Genomic DNA, 16,671 nt, shown 5'->3' on the forward strand with positions numbered 1-16,671 from the left:
TTTTTGTGCCAATATGATGTATTCAATAAAACTATTACTTTTCTGAAGAACAATGTCTCAGGAGTTCCTTTCTTGGATTTGCTAGCTGGGCATCTGACAGTCACTTTATCAAAAAAGGCAATAAGGTTTGTCTGATCTATTTTTAACAAATCCATCCTGGCTTCTAGTAATTGCTATGTTCATTTTTAGCTGCTCACAAATTTGCTGCTTGATTAACTTTTCCAGAATTTTCCCAGGTATTGATATATGCTGATTGGTCTGCATTTTCCTAGATCCACTTTTCACCCTTTTTGGAATCACATCAGCTCTTTCCGTCTTCTGGCAATTCACCCTTCCCTCAGGAGCTTTGAAAGGTTTATGTTTGGCACTTCTGAGATCACGTCTGCCGGCTCCTTCAGAACCCCGGCACACAATCCCTCCAGTCCCAGAAATTCGAACTCATCCAGAGCGGGCAGGGTTCTCTTACCAATTTTTTAAGCCTATTTTTACCTGCATTCCTGTTTTGTCTCCCTGTTTTTTGCTGCTTTTGATAGGTTGGACTATTTTTTTCATTTTATGAAAAGAAGGAATTAAGTTGTTCCACTTTCTCCCTGTTGCCTGTCACTTTCTTGTCATCTTTTATTAGTGGACTGATCATTTCCTTGATCTGGAAAGCAAATGTTCTTGTTCCCTTACATACTGAAATAAACTTTTTTTTGGTTATTTTTGGCATTTGTTGCAAGTTTTCCTCACAGCTTTCCATCAAATGTTATTTTCCAGTCTAATTTTTTGTTGTCTTGATTGTTCAACCTCTGTCCTGCCTGCTGGTGAGTAGTGCTGTCCCTACACACTGAATGTGGAACAAATTAAGGGAAATGACTTGTAGTTTTTTGTGACTTTGTTTCCCCTCCCGCCAAAGGGTCACACAGTAGGAGAAAACCTTCCACCGATACTTCTCCTTAACTTCAGTGGGGTGAGTTTGGATGAGAGTAGGTGGCTGCCTGGAACAGAGAAATTTGCCACCTTTCTAGTTGCTTAAAGATGTTGGTTTATTTTTGGACCAAGATCTAGCAATTTTTTAAAAGAATACTAAATTTGTATCCAAAAACAGCTTAGCTGACAGGTCACATATGCGGAGGATGGCCAGAGGATGAAATGAGAGGGGATGTCAGGACCCACTTCAATCCCACATCTTAAGAAAGCAGAACTCTTGGAAGCAAATTCTTCCAACAGGAACTTTTATTAAAAATGGTTGATAGCAGGCATAATAGACAGGATTTGAGATTTCCCATGCAGAGCAATAGGTTAAGATATCCCCGAGCAAAACCCCACCCCATAGTTTGTCTGGCCAGTGTGGGATGGCCAATCCCCAGGTGTTAGGTCCATCATGGGAAAAGGGGAGATAACATCAGCCCATCTCCGGTTCACACAGCGATGGTCGGGCAGCTCTTCACACCTTCCTCTGAGAGCATAGAAATAAACCAGGCACAGAGGTTACATTCCTTATTCCCTCCCTTGCTCTAGCCAAGAGTTTAGGGAGATAAAAGTTCAGAGAGAAATATAATGCAGGAAAGCAAAATGTTACATTGTAGCGGATAGAGGAAGCAGAGGCAATAAACGAAAGCAAAATGTTACATTGTAGTGGATAGAAGAAGCAGAGGCAATAAACCTGCGGCCACATCCCCCCTCCCCCTTGGGAGTATGACAGAACCCAGGGAAAGGTGAGATTTGATTTTGGGTCAGAGGGGATAGATAGAAATGAGATCGGAATGGGTTCTGTCAGGGGAGGATCTATAAGGTAGCAGTGAATGGCAGTGGCTGGCAACATTTGGAAATACTCCACCAAGTAGGCAAAATGGCATTGCCCCTCCCAAGGCAATCCAAACAGTCTGCAGGAGGGGCATACAAAATCTCTTGCTCAAAACCCATAATGCACTAACCCGTGACAGAACAAGTTTCTGGCAAGTAGAAGAACTTGGCTCTTATGTTTCAAGTCAGCCTTCTCCCCGCAGCACAGGAATAGTAGGTCCTCCAGAGTGCTTATCTTGTTTCTTAAATATAGATCTGGCACTTTTTCCACAAAGCACCAAACTTGCTTGAAATAAAAAAAGAACTGGCAGTCTTTTTAAAAGGGTCTAGTCCTGGATATACAAGGATCCCATCTAATGCCCAACAAGTGCATCACTATTTAGCGAGCAATATGATGATATAACAGAATCGTGAGCCAGTCATACCTGACTGCACGGCAACATAACTTATGATAAAGAAGCCACTACCTTGCCTCATTTCATACTGGTATGAGAAAGAAAGAGATATTGTTCTTCTGGAGACTAGCTATAGAAACATCTATCCAAATATCTTGCCCAGAGCTATTTCCATTATTCCCTGCATAGAAAATCTGGAAAAGTTGGAAATTTGATAAATGCTCGGCTTTTAATTTTTTGAAAGAGAACCTGAGTGGGAAAGCTAGCTCTGGCAGGATGATTCAGTTCTGAAGAGGTCTCCTGAATAATTCCATTGTGCAGTGGTGGGATTCAAATATGTGAACAACCAGTTCTCTGTGTGGATGACATTTCTGGAAGTCCATTCTGGGCCTGGGCAACAAAAAAATTAGCTACCAGTTCTTCCAAAGTGGTGTGAACCGGCTGAATCCCACGACTGCTACTGTGGCCCCTTCATCAAGTGTGACGCCTCCAGGTTGGCTGGTAGACTAAAAGGTGGGAAGACAAGAACTACCACTGGGGAAGGGTGATTCAGAGACAGCTCAGCTAATGGAGCAGTTTGTTCTTTTCCTGTCTAGGGACCTTACTTCCCAAATGCCATCCAAATGCCAAATGCCTATTTCTTGGGAGTCTATTAATGGAGACATTTTTTAAAAAAAAGCAAATGTAGGTAAAACTAGCACAAGTGAGAAAAGGCTACTTTGTGACACATAGCAGAAAAAGAACAGGTGGAGGTGGCCTTCCTAGAGGGAAGAGAGCAGATGGAAGACAACACTGCACATTCTTAATCTCAGAAATGGTTAGTACTTGCCCTGGGGCCAACTGGCCACATCCATCAGCCAAGTGAACAGCCTGCTTGGGACAGGGATGAAGAACCTTATTCTTTAACACATGGTGCAGCAGGATGGTAGTAGACCATAATGGCAGGTACTGGACATCCCAGGGTGGCTAATGCCATTTTAATAAGCCCCACCCCTCACATCACCTGGCTCAGATGGGTCTCAAAGGCAAGATAAAGAAATTATCAGAATTTTCTGATGGAAGAAGGCAGTGCTTTGTACCTTTTATAGATAAAGCAAGAAAAAAACCCCACAAGACATGTTTCTTTCATGTTTGCTTAAGATTTTTCTGGGCATAGAAGCAATTATTGCCCAAAATTTGCAAGACTGGCTTTTGTATTGCAGGTTATATATGCCCTTAGGTATAGAAGCCGCAGATTCAGGCTGACAAGATGAAAACAATAAGGCATGTAGCTGGAGGTTGACACAGGCAACAGAAACAGGGATGCAATTTCAGGGCTCATCTGCATAGCCACAGTAGATGTGCTTCCTCCCTACAAGAGGAACATATGCTGATAGAAGAGCCACTGCCCCAAAGTTTGCCTTTTACCAAACCTCAGGATGGAGGCTGGTAGTGTTGCTTTTCAGGCAGTTTATTGGGCTATTTGGCGAGGGGGATCTCATTAGCAGCAGAGCTCTAGACTGCAAGCTGGTAATATACTTTGTCCAACCAATGGTCTATGCAAGAGAAAAGCATGTGAGGAGTGGAGATGGTAAGAGATGTTGAACTTGACAAGACCAATGGAAGGCATCTCTTCCCCCAACTATTGCTGAAGTCACTTCAGATAAAAATGCACAGGCTGGAAGGAAGATTTTCTTCCATTTTCTCAGGAAAAAACATTTTCAAGCCAAGGCAGCTCTGCAGTGAGGATATGTACCCAGGAAATGGTAAATGGGATAACTTTAAGCCAAAGGATGGAATGTATGTGAATAAACTCTCAGGTGGGGATGGATTTGAAGCTGCAGCAATGGCTGAATACCATTGAGAACTGTTAACACGATACTGTGCTTGTCAGTGAAAGACACATTTTTCCATCCTCTTCTCTGGATTTCATACAAGAGCTGTATAGGAAATGTGGCTTTCCCATTCTCAATCTTATTATCCACACAAGCCCTGAGAGTTGTTGCCATAATGTGGTTGGTTATCTCGATAACCCAGCATCTGGTTAACAGCACGGAAAAACTGGTCATGGTCCCTTTCCATTCTGGAGAGTTGCTGCTCCTGCAAGACACATGCTGGAGAGAGTCAGTTTTGCCACACCACTTCTTAATCTAAAGCAAATTAATCCCCAGGAAATAGGGTTGCCACCTCTGTGAGCATAAGAGGCTTACAGTAGTAGTTCATGATAGGAAGAAGTCAAGTACAAACTCAAGCAAGAAGCACTGTCCTACTGAAATTCTCCCTGGAATGCATAATGGCATCTGCCAAGGGAAAGTCAAAAGAAGCAACATGGTGGATGCCACAGTGCAAACCCCACCCCTCTTGTATCTGCATGCAGTGTCAATGCATGTACAAAAGGGGTGGGGCTTGCATTGTTTGCCCTGACTGCCATCTTCTCTTTTTTTTGATACTGCTTCCACACCTCTGCTATCCAGGTGGGATGTAAGCTAGCTCTGTGCTGGTTGTTCTACTTATTGTTCATAATTCAGAACCTTCTGTTATTTATACAATACTTTCAACAGCCTTTGCATAGGTTGGACACCATTCATCGGGAATACAAACAGCTTGCTTCAACAAAATGGAACATGGAGCTCATATAAAAATTCAAATGGATAAAAATACTTATCTATCCCAACCAGGAACATCTGGGAAGAAGGGAAAAGGGACAAAAAAGTCAAAATGGTGGCTTCAATTGAGCATATATAAAAGAGGTAGGACTGATTCTTCAGTTGCACATGCTATTTTGCCTTTTTTGTTACACATACTTGTGGATGTCTCTGGTCTCACCTAATAACTTCTCTCATCTTAATGAAATAAGATGTGTTCCTTTACAAATAATGATACTGTTATTTCTGGAGTAACTTTCTGCCTGCCCTTCTTACTATCCCTGTTGAACAAAGATCCTTCTTCCCTTTTCTCTCCTTAACTACACATTACCTCTGGAGGGCTCTTACCAGCTGTTTGGTCTTCTCCTCACTCACTTGCAGCTTTTCATGATCCTTCTTCCAGCTGGCCTCTATGCAGGACACCCTGGAGAAACACAGCAGTCAAGTCTCCTTCAGATCTCACCTCAGATGGGTTGTGGTTTCAACCCTTCTTCATATTCCCTGCTAGTTAGCCACTGACCCTCAAGAATCCCCTGGCAACAGTTTGAAGGATGATAAAAGAGAGAGTAAAAAAGCAAACTGAGAGCAAATCAAAGTTAGAACAACAAAGAGGTTCACATTAGCCTTTTCACTTTCTGTATAAATGATACCTTTTCCACAATCTGAAACCTTGCAGATGTTCAGTCTACATGAGAATTATTCTTAGTGGCACAGCCAACAACATACTTCATCAAACTGTGTTTTCCACTGCAAGGACTGTACTGCCATGTTTGTTTGTTTTTCAACCCAGCAGAAGACTTCAGCAGTGGATTGTAGCTCAGACCTGCTGGCCTTGCCATGGGAAATGGCAGGAAAGATCAGGCCATGGGTGTCTACTTCGTTTCATCACCCCATTAGGTTTTTACTTCCTAATAGGCTCCTTGGCATAAATGGGTTGAACACCAACTATGCCCTGCTGGATTCCCAGAACAGGGAACTTGGACTGTTCCCTTCCTTATCCCCTGCCATGGGATTTGTATTGCCTAATAAACTGGAACTTAGACATTGAATGGAATGAAAATTCCTAAGCGGGCTATCAGCTCCCCCTCCCCATCACCACATTTGACAGGATGTGCCTCTGCCTCCTGTTGCTGGCTTCTCCTACCTGCTGCTGAGTTTTACCAGGCCATGTTCCATTTCCTCTAGCCTCTTGCCAAGAATCTCTTCTCGTTCTTGAAATCTGCCCTGCTCCTGCAGCAGTGCTTGATTCTGAGCAGACAGTGACTTCACCTTCTCCTCCAGGAGCTGCTGTTTGTCTCTGGCTGAACTCAGCTTCATTTGCAGCACTTCCATCTTCCTTACATACTGAGGGAGGGGGGAGGGAGGGAACGATAGAGGAAGGGGTCAGTAATGAACCTTAGAGCAACCCTGGGCTGAAAACTAAGCAAGGGCTCAAGATTAGAGAATGAGGGAAAGCTATGCAGGAGCAGAGAAAAGCTGGATAAGGGGATGTTTTAGTCTCTTCTCATCATAATTGGAGAAGACTCCAGTTATGTCTTAAGAAGTCTTGAGAAAGTACTGGATTCAGTTGACAAGATTACTTCAGTAATACACTTTGCTGGAGCTACGTATTTAGACTGTGCTGACTCACTATAAAATTGCACTTTTGAGGATTTTCTTTCCTAGTTTCATCTTTCCCCGATTAGGGGAAATATTTGCAGTGTAAAATTCTAGACGTTGCTTTTGTGTGAGGTTTCCCTAGTAAATTAGAATGGCTCCCTCTAGATATGCTTTGAACCTAAGTTTGTAATTGCTATGATTCCTAACAACAGGAAAATATGAGTTTCACTTCTTCCTCCATTACAAAACTATAGGGGAAGAACTGGGAAATATAAACAGCTAAAAGTATGATCCCCAAAGCAGAAGTGTGTCTGAGGCTGTTCTCTGTATTGTCCAATGCAACATGTTAACTGCCCATTTTGTGCAGGGGTCTCAGTTATTCACCTATGAAGGCACAGCTTGGCTTCTAATGCAATCCCTTTCAGGAAAATTAACATGCAACAGAATTCCATTTCTGAAACTTCTTTTGTAACATGTGCCTATTGACCTATCAAATCTAAGACTCATTGGCCAAGCATCCCCAATGAGGATAAGCCACCCAGAGTGAGGTGAGATGTGTGGCTATAACAATTGGATTAATAAATAAATAAATGGTGGTCATTCATTATATTTCTGGAATCATATCATCACTTTTTTTAAAAGTTACTTTTGCTAGATGCATGTATGCAACTTTCAATGGCACACATTCTTTTCCATCCTTTTTTGGGGTGGATTTTTAATTAAGAATAGATTAACAGACAGCTAAGCATGTGGGTGTTCCTCTGAGGACAATCCTTCTATACCTGTTCCAGGGGTTGCATGGAGTATACACAATTTTGCATTGCTGATGCATCCTCTGAATGTCGTAACCACGGGACTGATGGTTTCTGGGGCAGCGATACAGAAGGATGGAGCTTTGAGCATCCCTAAAGCAGAAGAACATGTTTGAAGAGACCAAGAATCAGAGAACAATTACAGACACATGGAAATACTATAATCCACTTGCAATACAAAATACCCTTTAAGCAGAGCCTCCATGCTGGAAAACTGGGAGGAACATAAGAAAACCTCCCAGCATCTGAAATAAGAGCAGCTATGGATAAAGTGTGCCGGGTGAATTCATGGATTGCCAGACAGAGAAAGTTGCCTAGAGATGTGGTGGTTTATTTTGCAAAAAGAGAAATCAGAGACCAAGTTATACAAGCTGCCTATGATGCTAAAGTGGTGATTGCTGAACAAGAAGTCTTGGTTTTAAAAGAAATTCCTCCAAGGATTTTAAGGGGAAGGAAGGACTATACATTTCTCGTGCATGAGCTTAAGCAAAGAGATATAAGGTTCAGATGGGAGATTCCAGAGGGGCTGATGGTGATGCATGAAGGTAAAAGGTACCGGCTGATTACTGTGAAGCAAGCGCGTGATTTCTATAACAATGTCTTAAAAGCAACCCCATTAACACTTCTGGAAGCTGGAAAGGGATCTGGAGAAGGAGAACATCAAGAGGATGAAACAGAGGAAAGTGGTGGTGGAGGAGATCAAGTTACAACTTCTTTGGATGATCCTAGAGAGCAAAGAGTAACGCGTGCTGCTTTAAAACGAGCAAAGAAAATAAAAGAACAAGATCAGCAAAAGTCTTCAGATTTTTCACAACGTACATATAGTCAAGCTGTGGGAGGAGCACGGCCTAAAGAAGTTAGTCCTATCAAAGCTGTGGTCCAAGAGCTTCTGGAGGATATGCATGGCAACTAAATTTTTAACTTGGAATGTTAATGGACTGAATTCACCGCAGAAGAGGAAGAAAGTTTTTCAATATTTAAAACAATTTAAGATAGATGTTATATGTTTGCAAGAAACGCATATTAGAGTTTTGGATCAAAAGCATTTACTGAACTCGAGACTGGGTACGCATTTTGTTGCCTCTGCAGAGAATAAGAAAAATGGAGTGGTTGTTTATGTTAAAAGTGCCTTAACAGCAGACTTAGTTGAAGCAGATAAGCATGGAAGATATGTTATGATTGAGCTGTTGTTAGAAGGTAAAAAGACGCTTCTAGTTGGATTATATGCACCTAACCAACAACAAGCTGATTTTTTTAGCTTACTCCACACAAAGCTTACCCAGTTGGATTATAAATCTTTTATTTTTATGGGAGACTGGAATGGTGTTCTGGATGTACAGTTGGATAAGGCTGGAGCTTTTAAGCGCATTCCAAGTCATGCTAGACTGCCTAAATCTTTTTTTGAAATGAAGGATGACCTGGAATTGCGAGATATCTGGCGTGAGAGACACTTGCAGGAGAAAGATTACACTTTTTATTCTGACAGACACCAATCTTTTTCGAGGATTGATTTTATTTTGTTGACTAATGATTTTTTTGTGAGAACTAAAAAGGTGAAGATATGTGCAAGAACTATCTCTGACCACAGTCCAGTTTGGTTGGAGATTGATAAGGAGAAAAGAGACAGGCGCTCGTGGCGCGTAAATGAGAATTTGTTTAGAAATCAGAGAAATGTGGAAGAATGTAAGCAGCGGATGAAGGATTTTTTTGAGATTAATATGAATAAGGGTACCTCTATGGATATGGTTTGGGATGCTAGCAAGGCCTATATGAGAGGAGTGTTGATATATATGAATAATAGACATAGACGTGCAGTGGAAACTAGAAGGAAAGAACTGGAGAATGAAATAAAGGAAAAAGAAAAGGCTTTGATTTTGAATTCAGAGGATGTGAAGATCAAGGAGGCTATTAGACTGTTAAGAGGACAATTTGATAAATTAATGGCAGATCAAGTGGCAACCAATCTGCGGTTTGCTAGGCACAATACTTTTTGCAACGCTAATAAACCAGGCAGATGGCTAGCCTATAGACTGAGGAAAAAACAAAGGGCCTCTAATATAGACAAGATTGAGTATAAAGGAAGGGTTGTGTTTCAACAGAATCTTATTAAGGATGCTTTTGTGGATTTTTATTCGAAATTATATACTAAAGAGGAAATTAATGTAAAAGATATTGATAAATATTTGGAGAATGCTAGCATTCCGGTTCTTACGCAAGCACAAAAAGAGGGGATTAATCAACTGATTACAGAAGAAGAAATTCTTATAGCAATTAAGGAACTGAAGGTCGATAAGGCGCCAGGCACGGATGGCTTGACTGCGGCCTTTTATAAAAATTTACAATTTGAGATGATAAAGCCGTTAAAGGAACTGTTTCAGACAATTCAGAGGGGGGGAAAGGTGCCACCGTCTTGGAAGACAGCTTTTATCTCTTTGATTCCGAAGGAAGACCAGGATGCTACTCAAGTTAAAAATTACAGACCGATATCGCTCTTAAATACAGATTATAAGATATTTGCTAAGGTTTTGGCTAATAGATTGATGAGGGTTCTGCAACAGGTGATTCATGGGGATCAAACGGGGTTTATTAGTGGTAGGCAAATGAAAAATAATGTGAGACATATAGTTGATGTGTTAGAGTTTTTGGAAAGGCACAACCAGATCTCTGCAGCGCTAATCTTTTTAGATGCTGAAAAGGCTTTTGATCAATTGAATTGGCAATTTTTGTTGAAAGTGTTAGATAAAATGGACTTTGGGGAAAAATTTTTACAGCCGATTAGGGCATTATATCAAAAACAAACTGCCCGAATTATAGTTAACAATAGCCTGACAGCAGCATGTAATATTGAGAAGGGCACAAGGCAAGGGTGTCCGTTATCGCCCTTGTTATTTGTGTTAACATTAGAGATACTATTGGTTAAGATTCGGAATTCGGAAAAAATTAAGGGGATACAAGTTGGAGATCAGGACTATAGATTGAGAGCATTTGCAGATGATCTGGTTGTTACAGTGACCCAGCCAGAGAACTCTGTTGTGGACCTGATGGAGATAATAACACAGTATGGGAATGTTTCTGGATTTAAAGTAAATATACAGAAAACTAAAATTTTGGCTAGAAATATGACAGTTTCACAGAAGGCTCTCGTAGAAGGATTAACTGGATTTGAGATTGTTAAAAGGGTTAAATATCTGGGGGTGATTTTGTCGCCCTCTAATACAAAGCTATATAAAAATAATTATGAAAAACTATGGGGGAAGATTCAAAAAGAACTGGAGAGTTGGCAAAAATTGCAACTGTCTTTGTTGGGACGGATTGCAGCAGTGAAAATGAATGTCCTGCCCAAATTTTTATTTTTGTTTCAAATGATACCGATTCTTAAGAAAGATTCCAATTTGGAGGAATGGCAGCGTGGTATCAATAAATTTGTCTGGGCAGGGAAAAAGCCACGAGTTAAACTTAAGATTATGCAGGATACTCATGAGAGAGGTGGCCTTAAACTGCCTAATTTTAAATTATATTATGAAGCTGCTGCATTAGTAGGAATAAGCGATTGGATTAATTTGACGCAATTGAGGTTATTAAATCTTGAGGGCCATGATTTGTTGTTTGGCTGGCATGCATATTTGTTGTATGATAAGAAGGTAGATACTGTGTTTAGGATGCATATTTTAAGACAGGCATTGCTGAGAGTTTGGAAGAAGTATAGACATAAGCTAAGCAGCAAGATACCATTGTGGGCAATTCCAAAACACGCAATAGAAAATATACATGCTGGTTTCAAACATGATGTGACTACGTACAAGGAAATTTTAAGCTTGGAAAGGAACGTTTGGTGTTTGAAATCATATAGCCTCTTGCGAGAAGAGAAGGTTGTTCAAACTTGGTTTCAATATATTCAATTACAGGCCAGGTGGAAAGAAGATCAGAAAAATGGATTTACAATGACTGATGAAAATTTGATAAAGCAGATTAGAAATCAGGGACCAGCACATATTAAACGGATATATCTTGCATTGATAGAGATTGACTCGGAAACAGAGCTTGTTAAGGATTGTATGATTAAATGGGCCCAAAACATCCAGGAAGTTATTACAATGGACACGTGGGAAAAGATTTGGGTGAGAAACGTAAAATTTACTCAAGCTCAAAATCTAAGAGAGAACTTTTACAAAATGTTTTATAGATGGCATCTAGATCCTAAAAAGCTTGCAAGTATGTATCCGAATTACCAGCCTAAATGTTGGAGGTGTGGTGATGAAGATGCAACATATTTTCACATATGGTGGACATGTAAGAAGGTTAAGGCTTTTTGGATAAAAATCTGGTGGAATATGCAGAAGATTTTTAAACAGAGGATAAAGTTTTGTCCGCAACTTTTTTTGCTGGGAATAATTGCAGACGCTACAGTTGTGGACACCAAGCTGATGTTGAACTTAATTACGGCGGCAAGACTTTTGATAGGCCAATATTGGAAGAAAGAGGAGTTGCCGACCATAGAAGAGTGGACTTTAAAGGTTTCCGACCTGGCAGAGATGGCGAAGATTTCGGCCTATTTGAAAGATCATTCGCAAGAACGTTATATTATGGAATGGAGAAAATGGATTGAGTTTATCCAGAACAAGTATAGGGTTAAGAAGTTTTATGTAGCATTCGAATAAGTCTTCTTTCGTTTTTCTTTCTTTTTTTATTCTAGTTTTTTATATATATCTAATATTGTTAAGGTGTGTTTTATCCTATATAAGCTAGAGAGTGATGGATTTTAGAACTTATAGTTGTTAGTATATGGTTGTTTATGATTGCCTTTTTATATATATATACCTTGTATTTAGCTCTGGGAAGTCGGGGGGGAGGGGGGGTGGAGGGAGGGGGGGAGGGAGGGAGGTTGGGGGGAGGTAGGGGGGGTACAGGGAGGGGGAAGGGGTTTTTTTAAAGGAAAACTGTATTTTAAAACTTTTCAATAAAAAAAAAAAGAAAACCTCCCAGGTTTCAGAGCTCAGATGGAGAAATGTTGAGAAAGTCTGAAAGGTGGACTTGAACATGTCTTCTCTGTAGTACTGGAGAGAGAGAGATTGCCCAGTCTTCTTGCGGAAAAGCTTTTCTTTTCTGTAATATCAACAGCTTGCCAGGAAATTGAAACTGAACTAAAGGGATTTGTGGGCCATCAAGTCCACAATTTAATATAGTAGCTGAGCAACCTGTTCTAAAACTCGACTTACCTGGGAAGCCTTGTGGCAGCCACCATTGCATAGAGCGGAGTCATAAGGCTGAGGGCTGCTGTCCTGATTGTCAACCACGTGCTCTATGCTACTCTGCTTGTGGAGATGTCGAGATGCCTTGGTGTGGGTTGGGACACTCTGAGTACGCTGCACTTTTCTCCTGGTTTTGGTCTGATGTAAAGGAATCAGGGCTTCTTCCTTGTCTCTGTTCTTTTGGATGCTGGTCATGGACTGGCTCTTGATCAGAGGACTGTATTTTCCAAGATCCCGTGGTGGCACAAACCCTAGTTTCTCTTTCTCAGTGTGTCTGAAACATAAAAAATGAGGAGTCAGCTGTGCAAAAGACAAAGTAATACAGAGCAATACTGACAATCTCAAATCCAGATTATGTCTTCAGGTCTAAACTTGGCTCATATCTACGCATACCTTTCTCACATTCTGCATTATGGCTTCTCCATCCCATTTTCTTAAACCAGAATATTTTTAGGGCAATTTCTGTGTGCTATCAAATTATGGACACAGCCAGTTGGCCACATTAAAGTGCAATCAAATGTCAGAACCCATTCCTATTTCATTTCTATCTATCCCCTGTGACCCAAAATCAAATTTCACTTTTCCCTGGGTTCTGCCATACTCCCAAGGGGGAGGGGGATGTGCCTGCGGGGTTATTTCCTCTGCTTCCTCTAACCGCTACAATGTAACCTTTTGCTTCATTTATTGCCTCTGTGTTCTCTACTGCTACAATGTAACAATTTGCTTCCTGCGCTATCTCTCTCTCTGAACTTTATCTTCCTAAACTATCAGCTAGAACAAGGGAGGAAATAAGGAATGTAACCTCAGTGCCTGGTTTATTTGTATGGTCTCAGAGGAAGGTGTGAAGAAGCCGCCGAAAATCGCTGCGTGAGCTGGAGATGGGCCAATGTTATCTCCCCTTTTCCCACGATGGACCTAACACCTGGGGATTGGCCATCCCATACCAGCCGGGCAGACTATGGGGTGGGGTCTCACTTGGGGATACCTTAACCTATCGCTTTGTGCGGGAAATCTGAGATCCTGTCTATTATGCCTACTATCAACTACTCTTAATAAAAGTTCCTTTTGGAAGAATTTGTTTCCAAGAGTTCTGCTTTCTTAAGATGTGGGATTGAAGTGGGTCCTGACATACCAGTCCTTTAGCTGGCAGAAAAATATGCCAACATAAAATCTGCTATCTTGCCATCAAAGCCCTATTCTGCTATAGTAATCAGGTTCAAGAGTGGTCTTGTCTTTATAGTTTTAATATGGACAAATAAGGAAAGGAAATGATGGACCCCCAAGCTTGGTTTACTCTCTCTCCACATGTTGCCTGCCATCTATCATTCTGCCATCAATTGGGGAACAGAGGGGAAACAAATGGACAATAAAGTTCCCACCTACCAATACAGAACTAACCTCTTAGTCCCTCCTAGCCGTCTCCCCATGGTCCATCCATGTTTACCCAATCTGACACCGGCAAGATGCTTTGGGAAACACTGAGGTGTTTGGGCTGGGGAAATTCCACTCTCAGGGTAGAGTGAAGATGTCAGCATGCCAGCATGAACCAGATTCCAAAACACTCTGTTCTTCCTCAACTATCTATACCCGTCCCAATTTCCTTTCATAAAAGGAGGACGTGGTGGCTGCAATGCAAGAGGAGGGGTCTGAAATGCAAGAGCAGAAGAAGGCCAATCCCCAAATTCCATTGGAGTACCAGGACTTGCGGGACATGTTTAGTGAGAAGGGTTCACCTGCCAATGGACTGCTCCATAGAGATCCTGCTGGGGACTAAACTATCCAAACCCAAATTGTTCTCAGTGACACAAAAAACCAAAGCAGGGGTTCATCCAGCTGGCCCGACCCAGGGTGGCCACCCAGATACTGTTCCAGAAAAGGATGGGTTCCTACGGCTATGCATAGATTATAGATGGCTAAATGGTTTATGTGTGGAAAATGTCTTCCCACTGCCCCTAATGAAAGACATATTAGCTCATTTGGCCAAAGGGAAGATCTTTACTAAGTTGGACTTGTAGGGAGCCTATTACCAATTTCAGATCAAAGAGGGAGACAAATGGAAGACAGCTTTTAACTGCCCCTCAGGGTGTTTCCAATTCAGGGTCCTCCCCTTCAGACTACAGGGGGCCCCTGCTATCTTCATGCAGTCCTTAAAAAACTTTGGCCTGCCCAGTATATACTAAACTTTCAAAATGCAAGTTCCACCAGAGTAAAATTGATTACTTGGGCTACCGCATCTCCCATGAGGGATGGACCCTGAGAGTGGTGTTAGAGTGGGCTCCATCCCTCACCAGAAAGCAATTGCAAAGCTTTTGGGAGTTCATTAACTTTTACCACCAATTTATCCCTTTATTTGCCCAGCCCGCCCTCCCCATCACCAGCTTGCTAAAAATCAAAAGGGAAGGGGAAACCCAAACCTAGCCAGCCACTGAAGTGGACAATGGAATGCCATGCAGCATTTGAAAAACTCAAATGGTTGTTTGCTGCTGAACCAGCGCCAACGCCCCATTTATTATTCAGCGGATGCTAGCAATGTGGCAGCGGGGGCAGTTCTTTTAGAAAGGAACAGCCAGGGGTCTCTACAACCATGTACATACACCTCCATAAAACTGACTGACACTTAGCGGCGATGGGCGGTTTGGGAGAAGGAGGCTTATGCTGTATACTAGGCATTCTTAACATGGAGGTATTTCCTGGAAGTGAGCAAGACCCCTTTCGAGGTGTGTACTGACCATAAAAAACTAGAAGCCCTAAAAACACCTCAGAAATTATTGCCCAAACAAGTCTGGTGGGTTTAGTACTTTAATTGATTTAACTTCACTCTCTGCTACCTCCCAGGGGAAAAAAATTCTTAGCTGATACACTAACCAGGATGCCTCAATACAACAGCTCCAAGCAGGAAATAGTCAGACCAGTTATTCCATCCTGCCAGCTTGTGGCACCAGTCATCACCCGAGCATAGGCAAAAAAGAACCCCAGATTGGGGAAGGCATAGCAGAGAACCTAAAGGCAGCATTAGAGAGGGACTAGTGGTTTCAAGCTCACAAAAATGAATGTAAAATGCAAGAGGGTCTAGCCTGGCTGGGGACCAAGCTGTATGTTCCTGAAAGCCAAAGATTACTAATCCTGGAGAAGAGCCATGACTCAAAAACCACAGGACATTTTGGCTTTGTAAAAACATTACACTTAATGAAGCACCAGTTTTGATGGCTGTTGCTTAAAAATGACATTCAAAGTTATGTGGCCAGCTGCCCACTTTATGCATCAACCAAGCAGTGGCAGGGGAAACCACCAGGACTCCTCCAGCTGGTGACAGAGCTTAACACCCGCTAGAAGGAAATTTCTATGAACATCATAGTAGAACTACCAGAAAGATCAGGAAATACTGTAATCTGGGTGATCACTGATTTGTTTTCTAAACAAGTGCATTTTGTGCCTTGCCAAAAAAATCCTTCCACCCGCACCTTAACTAAGTTGTTCATCTACCATGTCTATAGGCTCCATGGTGCTCTGTGATGAATAATTTCTGATTGCAGAGTGCAATTACCTTCCAAATTCTGGCAAGAGATTTTTAAAAATCTTGGGACATTCCAAGGGCTTAGTTCCAGTCATCAGCTGGAAACAAATGGGGGGTATGAACATATGAATGGGGTTCTAGAACAATACCTGAGATGTTATATAAATTACCAGCAGGACAATTGGACAGACCTCCTCCCATTCGCTGAAGTGGCCTATAATAACTCCATACATAGCAGCACTGGGTTTACCCATTTCAAGGTGGCTATGGGACAAGACTTTGTGCTCATGCCTGAACTACCCTTGGTTATCCCCCCTCATATTACATCGTTAAAGGACTGGGTTGCCCACCTCTCCACAAAATACCTGCAGTCCAGACAGCCTTCCAAAAAAACCTAAGTACGTTGGCCCTTTCCCCATCAAAAAGATCATCAACCTGGTCACAGTTGAACTCCAAGTGCTAAAATCCCTTAGGCACATTTACCCAATTTTCCATTGTAGTGTACTAAAATTGGAAATTCTGTTCACTTTGTACCTGAAGCCACCCAAGCCACTCATGACTGAGGGGGAACAACATTTTTAAATTAAGGACATTTTAAACTCTCATAAACACTGAAGAAATCTTCAGTATTTAGTTTCATGCAAACTTTCCTCCCTCCAAAATTGAATGGTTAAGCACATTAATAGTGCC

The 16,671-nt window shown here is 41.7% G+C and overlaps 1 protein-coding gene across 7 annotated transcripts in view; it reads right to left on the minus strand.

Moving 5' to 3' along the window:
• Positions 1–1,206: 1,206 nt before the first annotated feature.
• Positions 1,207–16,671, minus strand: part of RASAL3 (RAS protein activator like 3) — a 48,727-nt gene continuing 33,262 nt past the window's right edge. For 4 of the 7 annotated variants that reach the window (XM_083354669.1, XM_083354673.1, XM_083354667.1 and 1 more), the window contains 5 exons: positions 12,435–12,741; positions 7,189–7,311; positions 5,952–6,151; positions 5,139–5,231; positions 1,207–1,441 (listed from right to left, as the gene is read on the minus strand). In XM_083354669.1, coding sequence (XP_083210795.1) covers positions 1,285–1,441; positions 5,139–5,231; positions 5,952–6,151; positions 7,189–7,311; positions 12,435–12,741 — 880 coding nt within the window. In that variant the 3' untranslated portion in view covers positions 1,207–1,284. Of the gene's footprint in view, positions 4,263–5,138; positions 5,341–5,951; positions 6,152–7,188; positions 7,312–12,434; positions 12,742–16,671 lie in introns of those variants that run through there. The other 3 variants (XM_083354670.1, XM_083354671.1, XM_083354672.1) reach the window with 3 other exon arrangements.

The sequence above is a fragment of the Vipera ursinii genome (genome assembly GCF_947247035.1).
Source record: "Vipera ursinii genome assembly, chromosome: 2".
In the NCBI taxonomy this organism is placed as follows: domain Eukaryota; kingdom Metazoa; phylum Chordata; class Lepidosauria; order Squamata; family Viperidae; genus Vipera; species Vipera ursinii.